The following is a 17,451-nucleotide window of genomic DNA, read 5'->3' on the forward strand; positions in this document are numbered from 1 at the left end:
AATTCCACACCTACTAAACACTCCATTGCTTGAAATCAATATACCAATTCCATACATTTATCTATTTATATTCACGTGAAAGGGTGAGATAATGTGCTAATAATTAAAAGAATAAATGAGACAAGAAAGCAAGTTATCATAGATAGCTTATTAGCAATTTATTAGGCTACTTCTTTAGTATGACGACTTATTCGACGCAATTGCAATTAAAAGTAAGCAATTAAAAATTGATAAACGAATTGGCTGTACAAACGAAACTGATAACAGAGCGAAGAGCCCAACTAAATTGACGGATGTTAGCGAAGTATCACGAGAATGAAATCGTGCAGAAACAATCTTCAGTAATTTATGCCGAACACTTCAGAAAAACCCCATATATTTATGGTCAAGATCTAATCAAAACGATAGATGTCCAAAATTTAGACCATCATTATCAGCGCGGCGGGAGCATGGAGGGGAAGATATGTTATTATCATTGCTTGTCTACTTGGTATTTAAGACGAGGCTTACTGGCCAAACCGAAATTGGTTAAAATGAAGTTAACTTCGACATTATTGCTGTTGGTCGCTGGCAGTTTCTGCCTCTTCCATGGATGTACAGCCGGTGTGGTTGCTGTACCAGAGGATGTGGTGGATGATTGGAAGTCTGACGATCACATGTCAGAACAGATCAATATATTATTTGAACGCAACTTGTATGTAGAGCCAATCAAAGAAGATGCATCCCAAGCCATTGTGCCTGCTGAAGTTGAAGAAGATTACGTTGAACCAGAACCAATTAGTGAGGTGCAAGATGAGTTAGTACAACCCGAGGTCGACGTAAATGGAAAGATAGAAGGACGTGCAAGTGGTAAGAAAAGACATCTTTTGCAATACATAATTGCATAACCTAATATTTTCCTCCGCAATTAGAATGCAAAGTTACAATCCGTGGTGGTTTGCCTACTCCTCAGCCCCTTTACTTGAAGAGCGGCTCCGAAGAAATCTATCCATATGACACTAAGGGTGTAATGGTTGTGGACGCAGGCAGCACCCTAGAGATGTGGTGTCCCGGCAAGTTTACCACACTCGATACGACCCTCGTTACTGCTACCTGCGTTAGTGGCACTAACTTCAGAGTGGATGGTACCACCTACGCTTTTAAGGAATTGACTTGCAAAGCTTGGCCGACTTTTGTTGCGGAAAAGACTGGCGCTTCGTGCAATGGTGGCATTATGGTACGCGTTGGCTTCAAAATCTCGTCTACTCGTTTCGCCAAGCAATATGAAGTTTGCTTTAATGAAGGCGATGAAGTTACACGTTATGTTCATCACGATTTGAATCCCGGCGCCAATTACTACCAGACAGGCGTGGACCGTATCACCTTCCAGACTGGTGGTTTCTTCGATGGCAAGAATGTCGATAAACTGTACACTCAAGCCACTCAGCTGGAGACCATCAACGCACATTTGGGCGGTGATGCCAGTAAATACTTTGACTCTGCCAAGAATGTTTACTTAGCACGCGGTCATATGGCCGCCAAAGCTGATTTTGATTATGGCCTCGAACAACGCGCCACTTTCCTCTTCATTAACGCCGCTCCACAGTGGCAGGTCTTCAATGCCGGCAATTGGGCTCGTATCGAAGATGGTGTACGCGCAAAGGTTTCCTCTGCAGGTTGGTATGTCGATTGCTACACTGGTGTTTACGGTGTGACCACTCTGGCCAACAGCGATGGTGTGCAGACCCCACTGTACTTGGCGTATGATAGTAACAACAACGGACTGATCCCCGTACCCAAACTGTATTTCCGTGTTGTGATTGAGAAAACTAGCAAGAAGGGTATTGTTTTCATTGGAGTAAATAATCCACATTTGACATTGGATGAGATCAAGAAGGACTATATCCTTTGCACTGATATAGCCGACCAGGTGGACTATATTAGCTGGAAACGTACAGATCTCACTGCTGGATATTCTTATGCTTGCGAGGTCTCTGACTTCAGAAGTAAAGTAACCAATCTGCCAAGTCTTTCGGCCCCAGGTGGTTTGTTGTTGTAAATATGAATTAGAATATTATAAATAAAATTTGAAATATGTATATTTAAATGGAATTTCTATTAAAGGCAGGAATTTGTTCACTACTTAAAGGGTTACATGGGTTTCGTCGAGCAAAACACTGCCTAAATTAAATTTTTACTCAAGCTTTTCATTTTTCCAAAGATACATGTTTTGAAAAGGTTTGGTGAAATGTTCAAAGGAAAATACTTAAAACTCGGTCATTACGACGTCATTTCTGGCAGTTCCTCACAAAAAGTGCCTTCGCGTTGACAGCAAAACTCCTTATACAGTTTTGATTGGATGTAGGATATTTTCGGTCATAAGGTGGCATACTTTAAAATAAGTATTAGTGCAAATTTTTATTCCGTTACATCAATTGCTTCTTGAAAGTGAAATAATCAAATGGAATTTAAGAGGTTATGTATGTATGTCATACTTGAAGTAAGCGTGGTTATAATCCGATTTCGCCCATTTTCGCATTGTGACATAAGAATATGAAAGGAATGCCGTGTACTAAATTTAGTTAATATCGGTAGGTCGGGTCCCGAGATATGTAATTTCTGCAAAAAGTGGCGGTGACACACCCATCGTAAAATTTTTACCCCGGCTTTCTCATACCATCTCGCTGGTAAATTTTAACGTCTCTGTCATATTTAGTTATTGTTTTATCGCGCTTTTAGTAGTTTTTAACAATACCGTTATATGGTGAGTGAACGAGCTTATCATACGATTTCATCCATTGTCACTCTGTCGGTAAGAATTCTTAGAGTATTTGTGAATTTGGTTGTTACAGCTTTGGTAGTTAAGGAGATATGTACATTAGACGTATTAGAGGGCGGCACCACGCCCACTTTAAAAAAAAAAATTGCCCACAGGTACCCCGTGTTACTGCGATCACCTGTGTCAAATTACAGTTCTATATCTTAATTTAGTGTTTAGTTAAAGAACAAGTTAAAGGAAGGATAGGTTTTCTGTTAATGGCGATTTGTGGCAGTGGTCCGATTAGGCCCAACTATGAATTCGAAAGGTCTAAGGAACCTGCATATCAAGTTCCGGTCTAACTCGATTTTTTTCAATCCCCAAGACTATTGCACAGATTAACTTGAGAATTTAGGAGAATATTCTAGATATATTATAGAATTAATAATATACTTTTCTGATATCGTACTATTGCATGGACGGATAGTATCCACATGATGGAAGTCACTATATCAGAATAACTATTACTTGAAGTAGTAATATTATATTTAAACAAAGGACGGACTAAGTTCGGATGGAATCTGGATTTCTACCCGGCGGTTACTGCGTCGAATACTTTCAGAGCTGAAGTGTTTTCGTCCATTCGGACAACATGACCTAGCCAGCGTAGCCGCTGTCTTTTAATTCGCTGAATTATGTCAATGTCGTCGTATATCTCGTACAGCTCATCGTTCCATCGAATGAATATTCGCCGTGGCCAACGCGTAAAAGACCATAAATCTTTTGCAGAATCTTTCTCTCGAAAACTCGCAACGTCGACTCATCAGTTGTTGTCATCGGCGAAGCCTCTTTCCATATAACAGGACGGGATGGATTGGATTTCCAGGCTGACATTGCTGGTGGAGTTTACACTGGTTCCCAGATAGGCGAAATTATCTACGACTTCAAAGTTATGACTGTCAACAGTGACGTGGGAGCCAAGTCCCGAGTGTGACGACTGTTTGTTTGATGACAGGAGATATTTCGTCTTGCCCTCGTTCACTGCCAGACCCATTTGCGTTGCTTCCTTCCTCAGTCTGGAGATATCAATATCATCGGCATACGCCAGTAGCTGATGGATGGTCCTTATCAGTTTTTCGCCGCCGTGTTTGAATAGCTCGGCCGACAATCCATCGGCTTCTCCTGCCGTTGTACTTTCACTGCCATTCATCAGGCTGGAGAAGTGTCCCCTCCATACTTTTAGTTTGCTCTTGGCACCGGTCACTAGATCACCTTTGGGGTTCAACAAGAGAATGCTCCGGACTTGAAACCTTCTGTTGGCCGCCGCAATTTTTCGTAGAACTTTAGAGCATTACCCTCTTCATACTCCCGAGTTTCGGCCTCTTTTTTTTCTGTCTGTAAATTCGTCTTGCTTCCCTCTTCAAATTTCGATATCTAGCTTGCTTTATATATTTTCTCATGCTGAATTCTAGTACTACAGATAACCCTATTTCGAGCACGGCGAAGTTGATCAGTCTTAACCCATTTGGGATGTTTCCTCGTGGAGGCTGAATTTAGCGACCATACTGTCAAAGGTACCTTCTTTGCCACCCTGACGTTAAAGTCGCTAAATAAGGTTTTTATATCATCTTTGGCCACATCATCCTTCTCTTCCGTCGGGGCGCAGGCGGAAATCAGTGATATGTTTAAGAACCTCGCATTGATGTGGTTTGTGGCTAAACATTCATCCACCGGGGTAAATGACAGTACTCGGCGACGGAGTTTCTTTCCCACCATGAATTCCACACCAAATTTGCGCTTTATACTCTAACGAGGACATCAACCACCTGCGCATCGGACATTCCAAATGTATACCTTTAGCATGTCGTAGTCCTTAATTCTTTTGCCATAGTCGTCATCAAAAGGGGGGTCTCTCATACGAGGCTATTTGTTCTTTTTCATTGGTACTGCTTTTTACGTGGCGGGTCCCTGCACTAACCCTGTGGAGGGGATGTTTCGCCTTCTCACTTTAGCTCGCCTTCAAACAGATCTTCTTAGACTACCAGAGGATACTTGGTCAAAGACCGGAAGTCGTAAGCTGCTTGAGCCATATGTAATAGAATCGTTTCTGGCCAGTTCCAAGTGAATGGCGATCAGAAAATTTTCCTGAACTTCTGCACATGACTCCATCCTCCGGGGAACAATGAATGATACATATGTACGCTACTTGTCTCTATGCACACTTCTGTTGTGGGCTAAGTGTTAAAACCCCGGGCTACGTTTGTAGGCAACAAAATCTGCTATTTCAAGCGGTCCGTATTTAGTGTATTATTGTTATCGTGTCAAATAATCAATAAAAAGGATTGCCTTTTGAGCTTTAAAACTTTGATGGACCTTATAGGAATTTTGGTAAAAGCGATTTCATAAGCACCTTACGGCACTTTAACAGTTTAGCGTTTAGTCTGGAAGCCACATTGTTTCATCCTCAATTGTTGCGGGCCTTAATTTTACATACCGACCTTATTGCGACCTTATTCGTGTGAAATTTTTTTTTCAAACGTTGTACGAGTATTAGCGTTCTCCTGTGGTTTCAGTAACACAAGATATTCCTTTTTATCCACAAACCAATTGTGCATCATCTACCTGCATTATTGGGTTACTAAAGCAAAGGTGTCCGTTTTAACTTTCGATCGCCAAAGTTGTTGATGTAAGTAGTTTTTGCTTCGGCGACTTTTACAGAATTTTTGATTGCATTGTTCTCATGTACATATTTTACGTCGAAACCTGGCTGTGAACTGTAAATATCTCTCTCTGTATATCTATTTATTGCTAAATCAAGTTATCTCTCTTTCAACCTTCCAGCCTATTTATTCCTATCCTTCCCTTTTTGCCTGGCTCTCTTCTAATTAAAATTCACTTCGAGAATGAATGTCTTATAATCTTTTTTTTGGAAGCTTAAGTCTAAATTTGTTCCCATGCTTTGATTTAAAATAGTAAAATAGTTTTGCAATAAATTAAAAATTTGAAGTCAAGATAGGCCTTGGAAAAGACAGCTCCGCATTTCTGGTTTAAATCAAAACGTTGGTCCAAATCTGTTCAAGATCTATAATTGGCACATATTAATACTAACTATAACTATATGTGACCTGGTCTACGAAAAGGGAGCTAACGTGCCAAAACTAATTTTCTGGGAACAGCTGTTAAAAATAAACAACTCGTTTCGTCAGCTAAAAACTGAAAATTGATTTTTTGACACCTAAGCCCCCTTTCCGTAGACCACGTCACATATATAGATCTTTTCTAACATCATGAAAGATTTTGTACAGTACTAAAAATTTGTTCCGTCTTCTAATGTGCTCACTTTTTTTCACGACCAACTCTGTAGATAGATTGTATCTACAGGTATGTCTATAGTTGAAACAACATTTCCCTCACGTTTTTGATTATTGTGTTATAAATATATTTTTTTTCTTTCTTTTTTTTTCTTTCTTTACCTTACACGTAGATATTTATTACTACTCAGGAAGATAAGGAGCACAGGCCAAACACTTTACTTTGCCAGCACGCCTCAAGTGTTCTTCACCGTAGCAAATTTTATCACCATAGCAAGTGTTGTTGTAAAATGCTAGCGGAGTTTCCACAATAAAACACGTTTTATTAATAATATATGATACATATATATATTTATTTATTTCTATGTATGTTGCACTGTCTACACACTTTATTGCCATTTGATTATTTGGATTAAATATTACTTGATTTATTTACAAAGCGTGTCTCTTTTATTATTTTTATTGCTATATACTAAAGTAATGAGTTTTAATCATACAAATATTCTAGTGTTTTTGTATTTCTGGTAAGTATATTTACATTTGAACTACATATTTGTAAAAATAAAATTTGCTAAGACTTTCCTACTTGTAAGCTATGGCTATAATACTTCTTTGATACAAATTCTCTGTTTCGCATAATTAATTAGTCTACTTATCAATTTTATTCTCTATTTTTTTATGTGTATATACATGTGTATTTACTTCTTACGATTATTTGCAATTATGAAGACTTGAATGGAAGAAAGGTAGCCATGATTTGTAAGTGTTAACTACATTGATTTGCTTTCATATACATATCTATTTGGTTAGGTTAGAATTAGTTACAGAAAATTTATTGATTTAAATTTTTTCTTAAGTTAGAATAGGTTTAGACTAATATATTTTGAGATTACTTTGCAAAGAAATGAGTTACTGTGATTTTGTAAATAAAATAATCAAATTCAACGAATACATATTTTGTTTTGAAATAGGCTTAGGCTTGATCGGAAAACCGAAAATTTTTATATCCTTTCTATACAAGTGTTCTTGTGGATGTGATGGAGTGTTTAGGTATGGAGCCACAAAAAGGTAAAAAGATGTGCTCTGAAAAAATTTCTGAATAACATGTATTGAATACTGCCCACATCCGCAGAGAGGTAAATGATGGTTACTTTTCAATTTTTGAATTATAGCACACCATATTGCCAAAAAAACCGTAAATAAAGCTTTAAATGTAATGTTCGGAGAGCGAATTTTCACAAAGCTTTTCAACTGCTAAAATGTATATGTATGTAGGTATTGATTTGTGTCTAACTATTTTGTAGAACGAGTCGCTTTAGTTTTCTTTGATTTATTTATTTCTGATTTATTATAATTATTTTAAGTCATTTCAAATTCAAATTTCAAATTTAAAAACTAAAATATTGGTGTATCTATATACGTATTACATTTGTGCCAACCATGAACCCCTAAAAATTCAACCGCAGACAAGAAACGGAAAGTGATGTGCATGCCTAATTTCTATGAATCCCAATCTGTCAAAAATCCAATAAAATCAATCGAAAGTTGTATTATTGACCATGATCATTTCAGCTTATAAAAGTACGTCTTTAAAGCCTTTTAATTTTTAATATCTACTATGGTTTTCTTGTTGTTGTTGCTTGAAGATTTTGTTGTCTTAAAATATATAGTTTGGAACTAAAGAACTAACCTTTTGATTTCCTTCCTAAGAGTTCTATTAGAATAATGCAATAAGCCACATAATATGTTTATTCTTCATTTTATTGATCCTGAAGTGACCAAATCTTATGAAGAAATGGAACTATTGGTTGGATAAATTATTTGTTTTGACAGTTTTTGTTGGCGGTACGATAAGTCAATGGTTATACTCATATTCCACTAAATACCATAACACAATTAATAGATCAGTTTATCAATTTTTAATGATTACGAAACTAATGGTCTATTCTTCTAAATATGCAACCATTCTATGTGTATATTTTCTGCATATGAGTTCTTAAGCAGGGCTGCTCCTGCTTCATGTGGACACAGCTTGTATGTTATTCTACAACTCGTAAGCTTCCGACTCCATGCGAAGAAAGGATTTCATAAGAAACCTTTTAGTAGTAGAAATATTCGAAAGATTCTCGTTACAGGCTGGAAAAATGCTCTTATGTTTTTCTGATCAAAAATCGAAATAAACCTAATTAAGGGGGTAGTCATCGTATCATTTGTCTCCGAGTAATCACTCCAGCAAATTTGAAGAATGCAGTTTTGAGAAGAGGCTGTTTAGAAACAAACTGATGGATCTGATTGAACAGAGCGGCTACACTATAGAACGCTGTCACTCAAAAATTATTAGGGATATCGTTTATTAAGTATGTCATTGCTAATGTTATAACCTAATGAAATCTGAAAAAATTGATTTTAAATTCAACTAGCTGCGCTCCTAAAAGTACACTTCCTTTATTTCAAAAAATTTTGTTATTTTTATAAATATTTATGATGAATGCTTATGAAACTCTTCGATAAAGGCTTTAGACATTGATGTAACTCAAAATGACTTTGTGACTATTTTGAAAATTAAATTTAGCTGCGGAACACTTTTTGACCGCTAAACACAGTTTAATAATTGTTTAAAATGAAATCACAGTAACTTAGCTCGCTTATTACTTAGTTTACATGCTAATGGGAGCTAACTAAATTTAGATTTCAAGTACATAATAGTATCATCGAGTATTTGTTACCCACTCTAACCCGCTTAATATCTGTTATATGCTTTGAACCATATTTATTATATATCTATTTATAACATTGTATATACATATGTACATGCAAGTACAGCTATAAATTACATAAGCTACAATTACAACTATTAGATAGTGTCAATGCTTATTTGTTTTACTGCTATTGTCCTGCGACAGTACATTTTGCTTCTCCTTTTTCGAATCTCACTTTAATGTATGTATGTATGTATATTTATTTATCGTGTCTTAATCTAGAAACTATGTTGTACACAAATCTTATAAGCTTTGTTTGACAACTCTCTCGCTTTTTTCTTTGTTTGGCGTCAACAAAACATAACGGTATAATAATGCTTAAACAATAAGTATTCTGGCAATGTGACTCCCGGCACACTCGCTTTGTTTTACACGATTTCATAGATTACATTCATGCTTTGGTTCGCTAGTATAGAGCCATAAACGCAGTCTGCTCGTAATCACCATTCTTGCTGCGAAATTTGGCTCAGTTCGGTCCAACAAGGGTAAGCAGCTAAAGCTGAAAGTTTTTCGAACACACTAATCCGCTGGCCTCATCACATGGCTCATTGGAATTCATGCAGCACTGTCGAATATCAGCAATTAAACGCGCCGCTTTTCGCGCTTACAACAATTAACCACACAGCAGGATATAAGAATATGCCAAATAAACTCACCACCAACAACATAACTGGTGTTTCAAGAGTTGGTCTTTCGGCCCCTTGCTCGCCGGTTAATACCAGAATTTCGTGTAGGCGGCTTTTGCATATTAATTAGTTCCAAAGCCAAACCCTTTAATGGAGATTTGAATAATGTAAGTTGGAGAGGGGGAAAGAGATTTGCGAAAGGTCAAGAGCTGAGATTAAAGTTGAAAAATCGTTAGTTGCTAGCTAACTATGGTTAAGTTCGAGGGACTTACAGTTTAGATTCAACACATAAGTAAAATTTTGACAAAAATGTTTACCATTTACTACGTATATTATAGTCAATAACATTATTTCTCAGAAACAAAGCGTACATTTCTTCATTTTTCTCAGTTCACTGTTGCTTCGTTTCTGATATTTTCTGACGATCCTAGCCTGTTTTCCTAAATCCCTTATATGTAGGTCCTTAAAGAACATTTTTGATAAAGAGTGCAATTGTTGCCACAAGTAATATTTGAAAATACATAAATATCCAGATATTCTGACACAAATATTACGCATTATTCTAAGAACTTCTTATGCTTGAATAACTGCATTCTTTCCCTTATTTAGTGGTATCTTTCTCCATAAATTTCATTGTTTAGTGCCCTTGATTAGATCACTTTAAATATTACATGGAGGGGTAGTACAGGACATTTGAATACTTTGAACCGAAAGTGCCTAAAAAATTAATCAAGCCTTCGAGAACAAAGCTTTCAAGTTGGTGTGTTCTGTATCGCAGTTTCGACAGTTTCAAGCTATGGTCCCATTGGTGATTGTGAGAAAAAATATTTTACTCGGTTACGATATATTTCCTGCTGTGCTTCAGCTTACCACTGAACTATTTAATTTATTTCCAGTTTTACTTTTAAATATATTTAAAACAAAACGGAACTAATAAAAATAAAAGTGGACGTGTAAAACGAAGTTCACCAGAAGATTGCTTTTGTGCGTGTTTAGCTGAATTTTGCTTCATATTTCTAAGAAACTGTTAAAATGAGAGCTCTCTTAACTCAACCCTCCACTAATAACTTAATATTTGTGGATTTAGCAAATAATGTGTATGTATAACTGTGCGCAGTCCTGTGGTGTAGAACTGGTGCCAACAAAAGCCATTAAAATTTTGAAGGAAATCCGAAAAGCTCGCAACGGAAGTACGTAAAAGTTTAGCATAATGTCAAAGCGCCTAGCTTATCTTTATTCTAGTTATGAAGTAGTTAAAAACTAAATTCTTTAAGAAAAGTATGAGAAAAGTGCTTGAAATGGTCAAATTTTGAGTTAATTATTTTAACTTTTGACTTAACTCAGGGAGATCAATTTGAATGACTCGAAATTAAGTTCTCTAAAATATATTAAGATATATATGGAAGTATTAGCAGTAAAATAATAAAGTTTGGGAAAGTATTGGGCTTGTTGGCGGGAGGGAATTTTTATGAAATATATTGAAGAACAGTGTGGTTTAAAAGGCTGTTCTTTATCTAAAATTTCCTCCATTAGTAGCACTTTTGGGATTATACAAGTACAGTAAACAAATAACCAGAAAATTTGTCAAAGGTCCACCAATAAAAGAAAAGTCACTTCCAAACGACCTTTCTACATTCGAGAAGTGAAGTAAAAGACCCAACATGGGTTAAAGTTCCCACTTCTTCAGACAACGGGAAATAAGTGTCGTGAACGGAACGTCAGTTGGCTGAAAAAAATTAAGGGAACAAGCAGAAACTGTATTCTGAATTTTGTAACTTTTCGTAAACATATTTTACGTAGCACGATGAGTAGAAAATGAAGAGAACCCTTCCTTTTGTCTGCTTTACTCACATTTGATGTTCAGTATTCCAAACGCTTTTTAATCTTTATAAAGCACATATTGAAACGGTTAGTTCATCCGACGAATATATTTCCTAAGTTAGAGTTTTTGAAAATGGTGAACGGCGAATGTAGATCATAATTATGAGGCGCCTGGTGTGAAAACTATGAGCTCAATGATGGCTTAGCTGCGATCGATTTCCTTTTCAAAAGCAAAAGCAAAAGGAAAGGAGTATACAATTTTCATTGCATTCATCCAAATTTAAGATTGAAGATATAAAAATGCGCATTATTCGGACGGAGTTTGAACAAATGTACCGTTTTAGTAAAGCAGCGAGAGAAACAGAAACAGGGAACTGATAACCCCTAGCTAATTCGAACTTTACTTGATTACATTTGCAAAACCTATTAATCTCGATCGAATAGTGGTAATTACGAGGTAGCCCATGACTAAAAAATGCGTACATCTTGAATAAATGGAAGCTCACAAAATTTGAAACACGTAAATCAATGTATACGCAAAACTTTCTACAAAAGTACCGAAACTTGTGCGTATATCTCGACTACAACCAGCAGCACCATTATCGCTATATTCACAGCGCTGTTGACTCGTCGTAATGGACATCGGCGCTGACGCTGAAACTTGCGTTGCCACTTGCGTTGACGTCGCTGCTGTCGTCGTAGCCATTGCTGCTGCCAAATTTGCAACTGTAATTGCTGCAATTCGGCCGCTTCGCCGTCGGCTGTCGCGGTTGCCGCTTCATTATCGCCGACGTCGCCAGCTCTATCGCCGCTGCCGCTTCCATTGTTCTTTCGCGCATTTCCAAAGCAACTACAACTGCACGCCGGCCAATGTCAAACCGACGCCAGCGACGATGTGCTATCATAAGCGACCAGCAACGAATCGTTCTCGTCACTGCCACTGCCCGCGCTACGCTCCGACTCGTTGATCACCTCGAGTCGTGTCTGCGGCTGTGCGATTTTGTACTTGTGATGCCGTTTGTTGATCAGCACAGTGCGTATGTTGTTGTTGCGCGGTCGCGATGAGTGCGTGTGTACGTGCAGGTGTGACGGGCGCAGTGTGCGGTTGCACTGACGTTTCTGATGCATTGATATGGCGCCAAGCATCGTGCAATCGGAGCTATCCTCATCGTCATCGTCATAGTAGTAGTCGTCATAATCGTAATCATCATCGCCGCACTCCAGTTCCTCGTCATCGTCATCCTCATCGTAATCGTCGAAGTCGAAAAAGCAACAGCCGGTCGGTTTGCGCTGCACATCGGGCACGTAGTTGAGGCGACGCTGTTTGCTGTCGCTGCCGCCATTACAGTGATGATATGCCGTCGTCGCTGCTGCCGACGCAGTGGTTTTTGCCTGCGATTGGTAATGGGAGGAGAGGTGATATGTGTGACTACTTGGTAAGCGTGTTTCGACTTGGTGAGAGTCATTGCCGTTATATCTTAGTTCAATTACCTCTGGGCCCTTCCATGTGATGCCTGAACGTACCAAGTTGTAGAATCGCAAAACACCCCACATGGCGAGCACCTGCAAGGGAAAACCAAGTGATAACCTTATGAGATTTATAAAATTTATAAATTTTTATATATTTAAATATAAATATTCATATGTTAAGTTCGCTATTCTAAACTTCAATCGAAAGAAGTTATCTGATTCGTTTTCGTCTTTAAAGGTTTAGTGGACTCATCGATACTATTTGTTAACTTGACATCGAACTAGTTATTTATTGGTTTTTTAACCCAGAAAAATAACTTATACAGAACTATGTACCTTAATATATTATAAAAAATTTATAGACTATTTAGAACTTACGCTGTGGTAGGAAATTCGTCTGAATATTAGATTAAAAATAATATTTTGACGCCAAAAGCTAAACGGTTATGGAAATTTAATGTTATCTATTATCTCGTACCTATAGTCAGATAATGGAAAATATTTTTGGATAAAGTTCTATGCCAAAACTTATTTTTACTATTTTTTTTTTTAAGAATAATGATTACTCTACTTTTAACTATCTAATTTCATTTTTGTAGTTCGATATGTATATCTTCTTCTGCCTCTACAAGTTGTTGTTTCCATAGTCGGAGCATTAGCGTAGCCAATTCTAATCCCAGAATATATATTTTAACCATGGTTTCATTGATTTGGCACATAGTGAGTTAGTTGTGAGCTTGCGTGTCACCAAGTTTGCATAAATATATCGAGTATTCTAATATTCAGGAATCATACTTCCAACACTTTCCTCTGATATCCCAAGCAATTTATTTTAATTTTTGAATGCTTCTAAAATCTTCGCCTCTTGGGCATAAAAAGTGTTTCATTAACAACTGAATTCAAAACTATAACTTTTTCCGAAATACCCAAATCTCATCAACCAATTGCCATGCCAAATTTAGGTGCGTACGTATTTTTTTGAAAAATAGGTATAACTACACACATGGAACGTGACTACCCTTGAAGGAATATAAAAAAATCAAAAATAATTTAATATTATGGCTTTTGTTAGAGGTAGCAATAATTTTTTATACCAAAATATTTTCATTTTGAAATTATTTGAAGGCCTTCTCTTCAGCCTTTAAAGAGTTTGTATATGATGACCAAAAAGTCAAGGGCGTTTATCACGCACACTTGCTTTATTCAATTTGGGTATGTGAGTATTAATATCGTAATAATATATTGTCCCATATCATCATTCACTCAAATCATTAATCAATATAAAAATTGTATGCGCGAAATAAATTAATCACATGACTACACACTCACTCAACGGTTGCTGACTGTCTTAGTGAAATGTTTTCGGAGCCTTACATTGCAATGTCTCATCACTGGAGGTTATAACTACAACTCAAATTTTCATGTCAAATAAAGACGATAAATTATTTCAATGTGATTAATAAAATATACAATGATTGTATAAATAAATATAGCACAGTGTGTGAAAAAATTGTACTCAAAATCTATTACGTAATTTTTCAAATAATTTTTTGCTTAAGGAAAACAAACATAAGTGAAATATAAATAATTTGTAAAGAAGGTGACCGAGCCATAGTACTTTGCATTAGGTCTATACACGACTATTTAAGGTAGTAGTCTGGTAACTTGGGTTCAAAAAATCGAAATTTTTTTTTGCTTAATTTGAAAGTACAATGTCTTGAGAATGTACTGTGAAAGTTTCAGACAGAAATTCGAAATATTTCGGAAGGTATAACGAGTTTCCTAGAGCGCCTCGGAGTCCTCTCTCTCGGAGTTCTGGAACTTTAAACGCGTTTTTCTCAAAACATTGTTTTTATGGTCGCCACGGGTCCTAACTTTTTTTCTACTAAACCGATTGCTTTCAAATTTTAACAAACTGTTCTACACATTTATAGTTCTCGTCGGAACTAACGATAATTTTTTTCCATCCCCAACTTTTTATTTTACAAACTTTTCTTTGCTAAAATAAAAGGACTATTTTTTTCAAAGTCCGCCCTTTTTGTTATTTACACTTAAAATTTAACTTCAGTAGTTCCGACCAGAATGACAGGTCTATAGATTAAGAATAGGAAAGAATATTTGATTTCAGGTAACATCAAGAGCCAAAATCACCCGGGCCACCCACGTGCATTTTTTTTGAGGTTCCAACTTCGAGTGACAATAATAACAGTAATAAAATACATTATTAAATTTTTTCAAATACATTTTTTTATATTCTCAATATGTAAATAAAAACACTCTAAATATTCAAGATAATTCATTTTTACTTTCCTATAAAAAACCACCCTCCAAAGAAGTCACGAAAATAGGCATAAGTTACCACACTACTAGCTCTTACTAAAATCCGTTAAAAGATTAAAACTCTTGCATTACACTGACTATATTATTCTTCACAATTATTACACTATATATAAGGTTTATTTTGGTAAAGCATTCTTAGCAGCAATTTTTATTGCACACTGTACACACATTTCTGCGAGTATGTTATATTAAATGTATCCAATTCTTCCCCGATAGATTGGTGTATTGAAATAATAAATAATCCCAATATTTGCGCAATAAAGGGCAAATCACTAGTGGCTGCAACAGGTGCCACTGACATCAACTGCTGTCAACAACATCATTTCTCAAAGCAACAGCTTTTTCTGCAATTTTTTTTGAAATATCCCGTGTGCTTCATGGACATATTTATATACTCATATTCTATACGCATATGAGTTAGAGATTTTTCTTTCATCTCTGATAACACGTGCCTTGCTCGGAATAGTGCAAACTAACTTGTAGGAAAAAGAGTCAGTTTTAAAAGAGAACGCGCAATTGAAAGAGCGGGATTTTATTTAATTATAATTTTGTTAGTTTTATAGTTCCGGTTATATTCATAATTTGTGAGGCCCATAACACCTTCTGTAGCTTGGTTCAGTGCTGAAACTAGTGTAAGTCTCTGTAGAATCATTAGAAGTAATCAATAAAAATATTTATACTAGTTAGTGCGACCTTGGATGTATGTTGTCTCGAGCAAAGATGCAATTTCTGTTTTAAAATCATATATAAGCACATTTATAGTAATAGATGGCGTTGCCTCATCGAACCCTTAAAGATGGTTGAATATATTCCCAGTTCTTTATTTGTCATATCACATGATGATCTACCTAACATTTATTGCAATTTCACTAGTGCAACTTTTTCCTACAGGGTAGTTCCATAGTCTTTGTGTATTTGAGCAAGTTGGTTTCTGTACATGTCAGCTACATTTCACGCCACACTACACAATATTCCAGCGGAGCGTTCATTCCTGACCTCAGCCCATTTGCCGACTTGACATCACTCAACTAAATCTCACAGAATACACGGGTGGGTAAGTGTGTGCGCAAGTGGATTTGTGCTAACGCAAATCCTCGTGACCAACAAAGCATTTCACAAGCAGCACCAGACATGCATAACTCCCAATGGAAGGCAAATATATAGTATCCCAGAATGTGAGACAGAATAACAAGAGTGAAAGAATGGAGGCTAACGCACAACACTAGTGGAACAGTCATAGAAAGGACAGACGCGCTCATGCTTGGCTTATAAATAAAATAAAAGACGGTGTACAGTAATGTTATACACAATGCAGATGCGGTGCTTATGAATAAAAGTGGATAGACAAATAAACCACGAGTGACCTGTGACAATAGCATTTGTTCTATTACCGCGAGCGAAATCAGCATTATTACGCCGAATGTGAGGGTAGCAATACATTTGAATTTCAATGAAACCTGAACGCAAAGGCATATGATTCTTGTAGTGAATTTACGACAGCGACACCAAATAGGAATTTCTCTAAGGTAATTCAGTTACTAAAATTGTACGAGTAGATCGCTTTCGGATTTCTCTTCAATTCAATTCAATTCTTTATTCTTATTGTTTGAGAAACGTCCTCAAATAAATGATGCTGACCGTTACAAAAGTAGTAAGCTAAGTAAGCAAATTTTGATTAAATAACGATGTTTTTGCATGGAGTCTTTCAAAATATCTTTGTAAATGCACATCTTTCAAAATTTATCACAAATCTTAAGAGAAAAGTGTTAACATTAATTACGAAAAAGTGAAAATAAAAAAAAAAAGTGAAATTGGTTCTTATACCTAGGTTTCCGATAGGGAGTTCGGCAAAGTGTACAATTTTTATACTAGCGCTTCATGTTGCTACAGAGTATAATAGTTTCGAATACCTAACGGTTGATTATATCATCTAAAAATAGAACGTTTTTGACAGATCTCGCATGAGTGGTATCAAGCTGACATATTATATTTGTTCAGCATTGTACTTACGGCTGAACAACGTTTACAAATCGAACAAATTTATTATGAAAATTCACGTTCTGTAAAGAATATGTTTCGAGCGCTTCGCTCAAGATATGGTCAACAAAATCGGCCTACTGGGCGCACTATTCTCAACACCATCTTGAGACCCAGCATTATTGACCACGTCCAGCACGCAGTGAAGAATATATAGCAGCCGTAGCTGAGAGTGTACACGAAGATTGAGAATAATCGATTCGGTGCTGTACGCATCAGCTTATGTTAGAATCGAAGCCGCTCGACTTTCCTAAGCGACACTGCTTCGCTATACGGGCTTCGACGTTTTCAAGCAAAATTTTGTTCAACCGTGAGCGCCATTTCTGGCTCAATGGGTTTGTCGCATTTAG

At 36.6% G+C, this 17,451-nt stretch overlaps 2 protein-coding genes across 3 annotated transcripts in view; one reads left to right on the forward strand and one right to left on the reverse strand.

Moving 5' to 3' along the window:
* Positions 1-503: 503 nt before the first annotated feature.
* Positions 504-2,086, forward strand: LOC105223789 (uncharacterized). Its single transcript, XM_011201638.4, has 2 exons — positions 504-849; positions 912-2,086. Exons 1-2 carry the CDS (start codon positions 534-536, stop codon positions 2,036-2,038), a joined length of 1,443 nt encoding a protein of 480 aa, XP_011199940.2. The 5' UTR covers positions 504-533; the 3' UTR covers positions 2,039-2,086.
* Positions 2,087-6,224: 4,138 nt separating this feature from the next.
* LOC105223791 (uncharacterized) overlaps positions 6,225-17,451 on the reverse strand; it is a 141,360-nt gene continuing 130,133 nt past the window's right edge. The window contains exons 8-9 of one of the 2 annotated variants that reach the window (XM_049458438.1): positions 12,746-12,817; positions 6,225-12,646 (exon numbers count right to left, since the gene is read on the reverse strand). In XM_049458438.1, coding sequence (XP_049314395.1) covers positions 12,128-12,646; positions 12,746-12,817 — 591 coding nt within the window. In that variant the 3' untranslated portion in view covers positions 6,225-12,127. Of the gene's footprint in view, positions 12,818-17,451 lie in introns of both variants that reach the window. The other variant, XM_049458437.1, reaches the window with a different exon arrangement.

The sequence above is a fragment of the Bactrocera dorsalis genome, chromosome 5 (assembly GCF_023373825.1).
Source record: "Bactrocera dorsalis isolate Fly_Bdor chromosome 5, ASM2337382v1, whole genome shotgun sequence".
In the NCBI taxonomy this organism is placed as follows: Eukaryota; Metazoa; Arthropoda; class Insecta; order Diptera; family Tephritidae; genus Bactrocera; species Bactrocera dorsalis.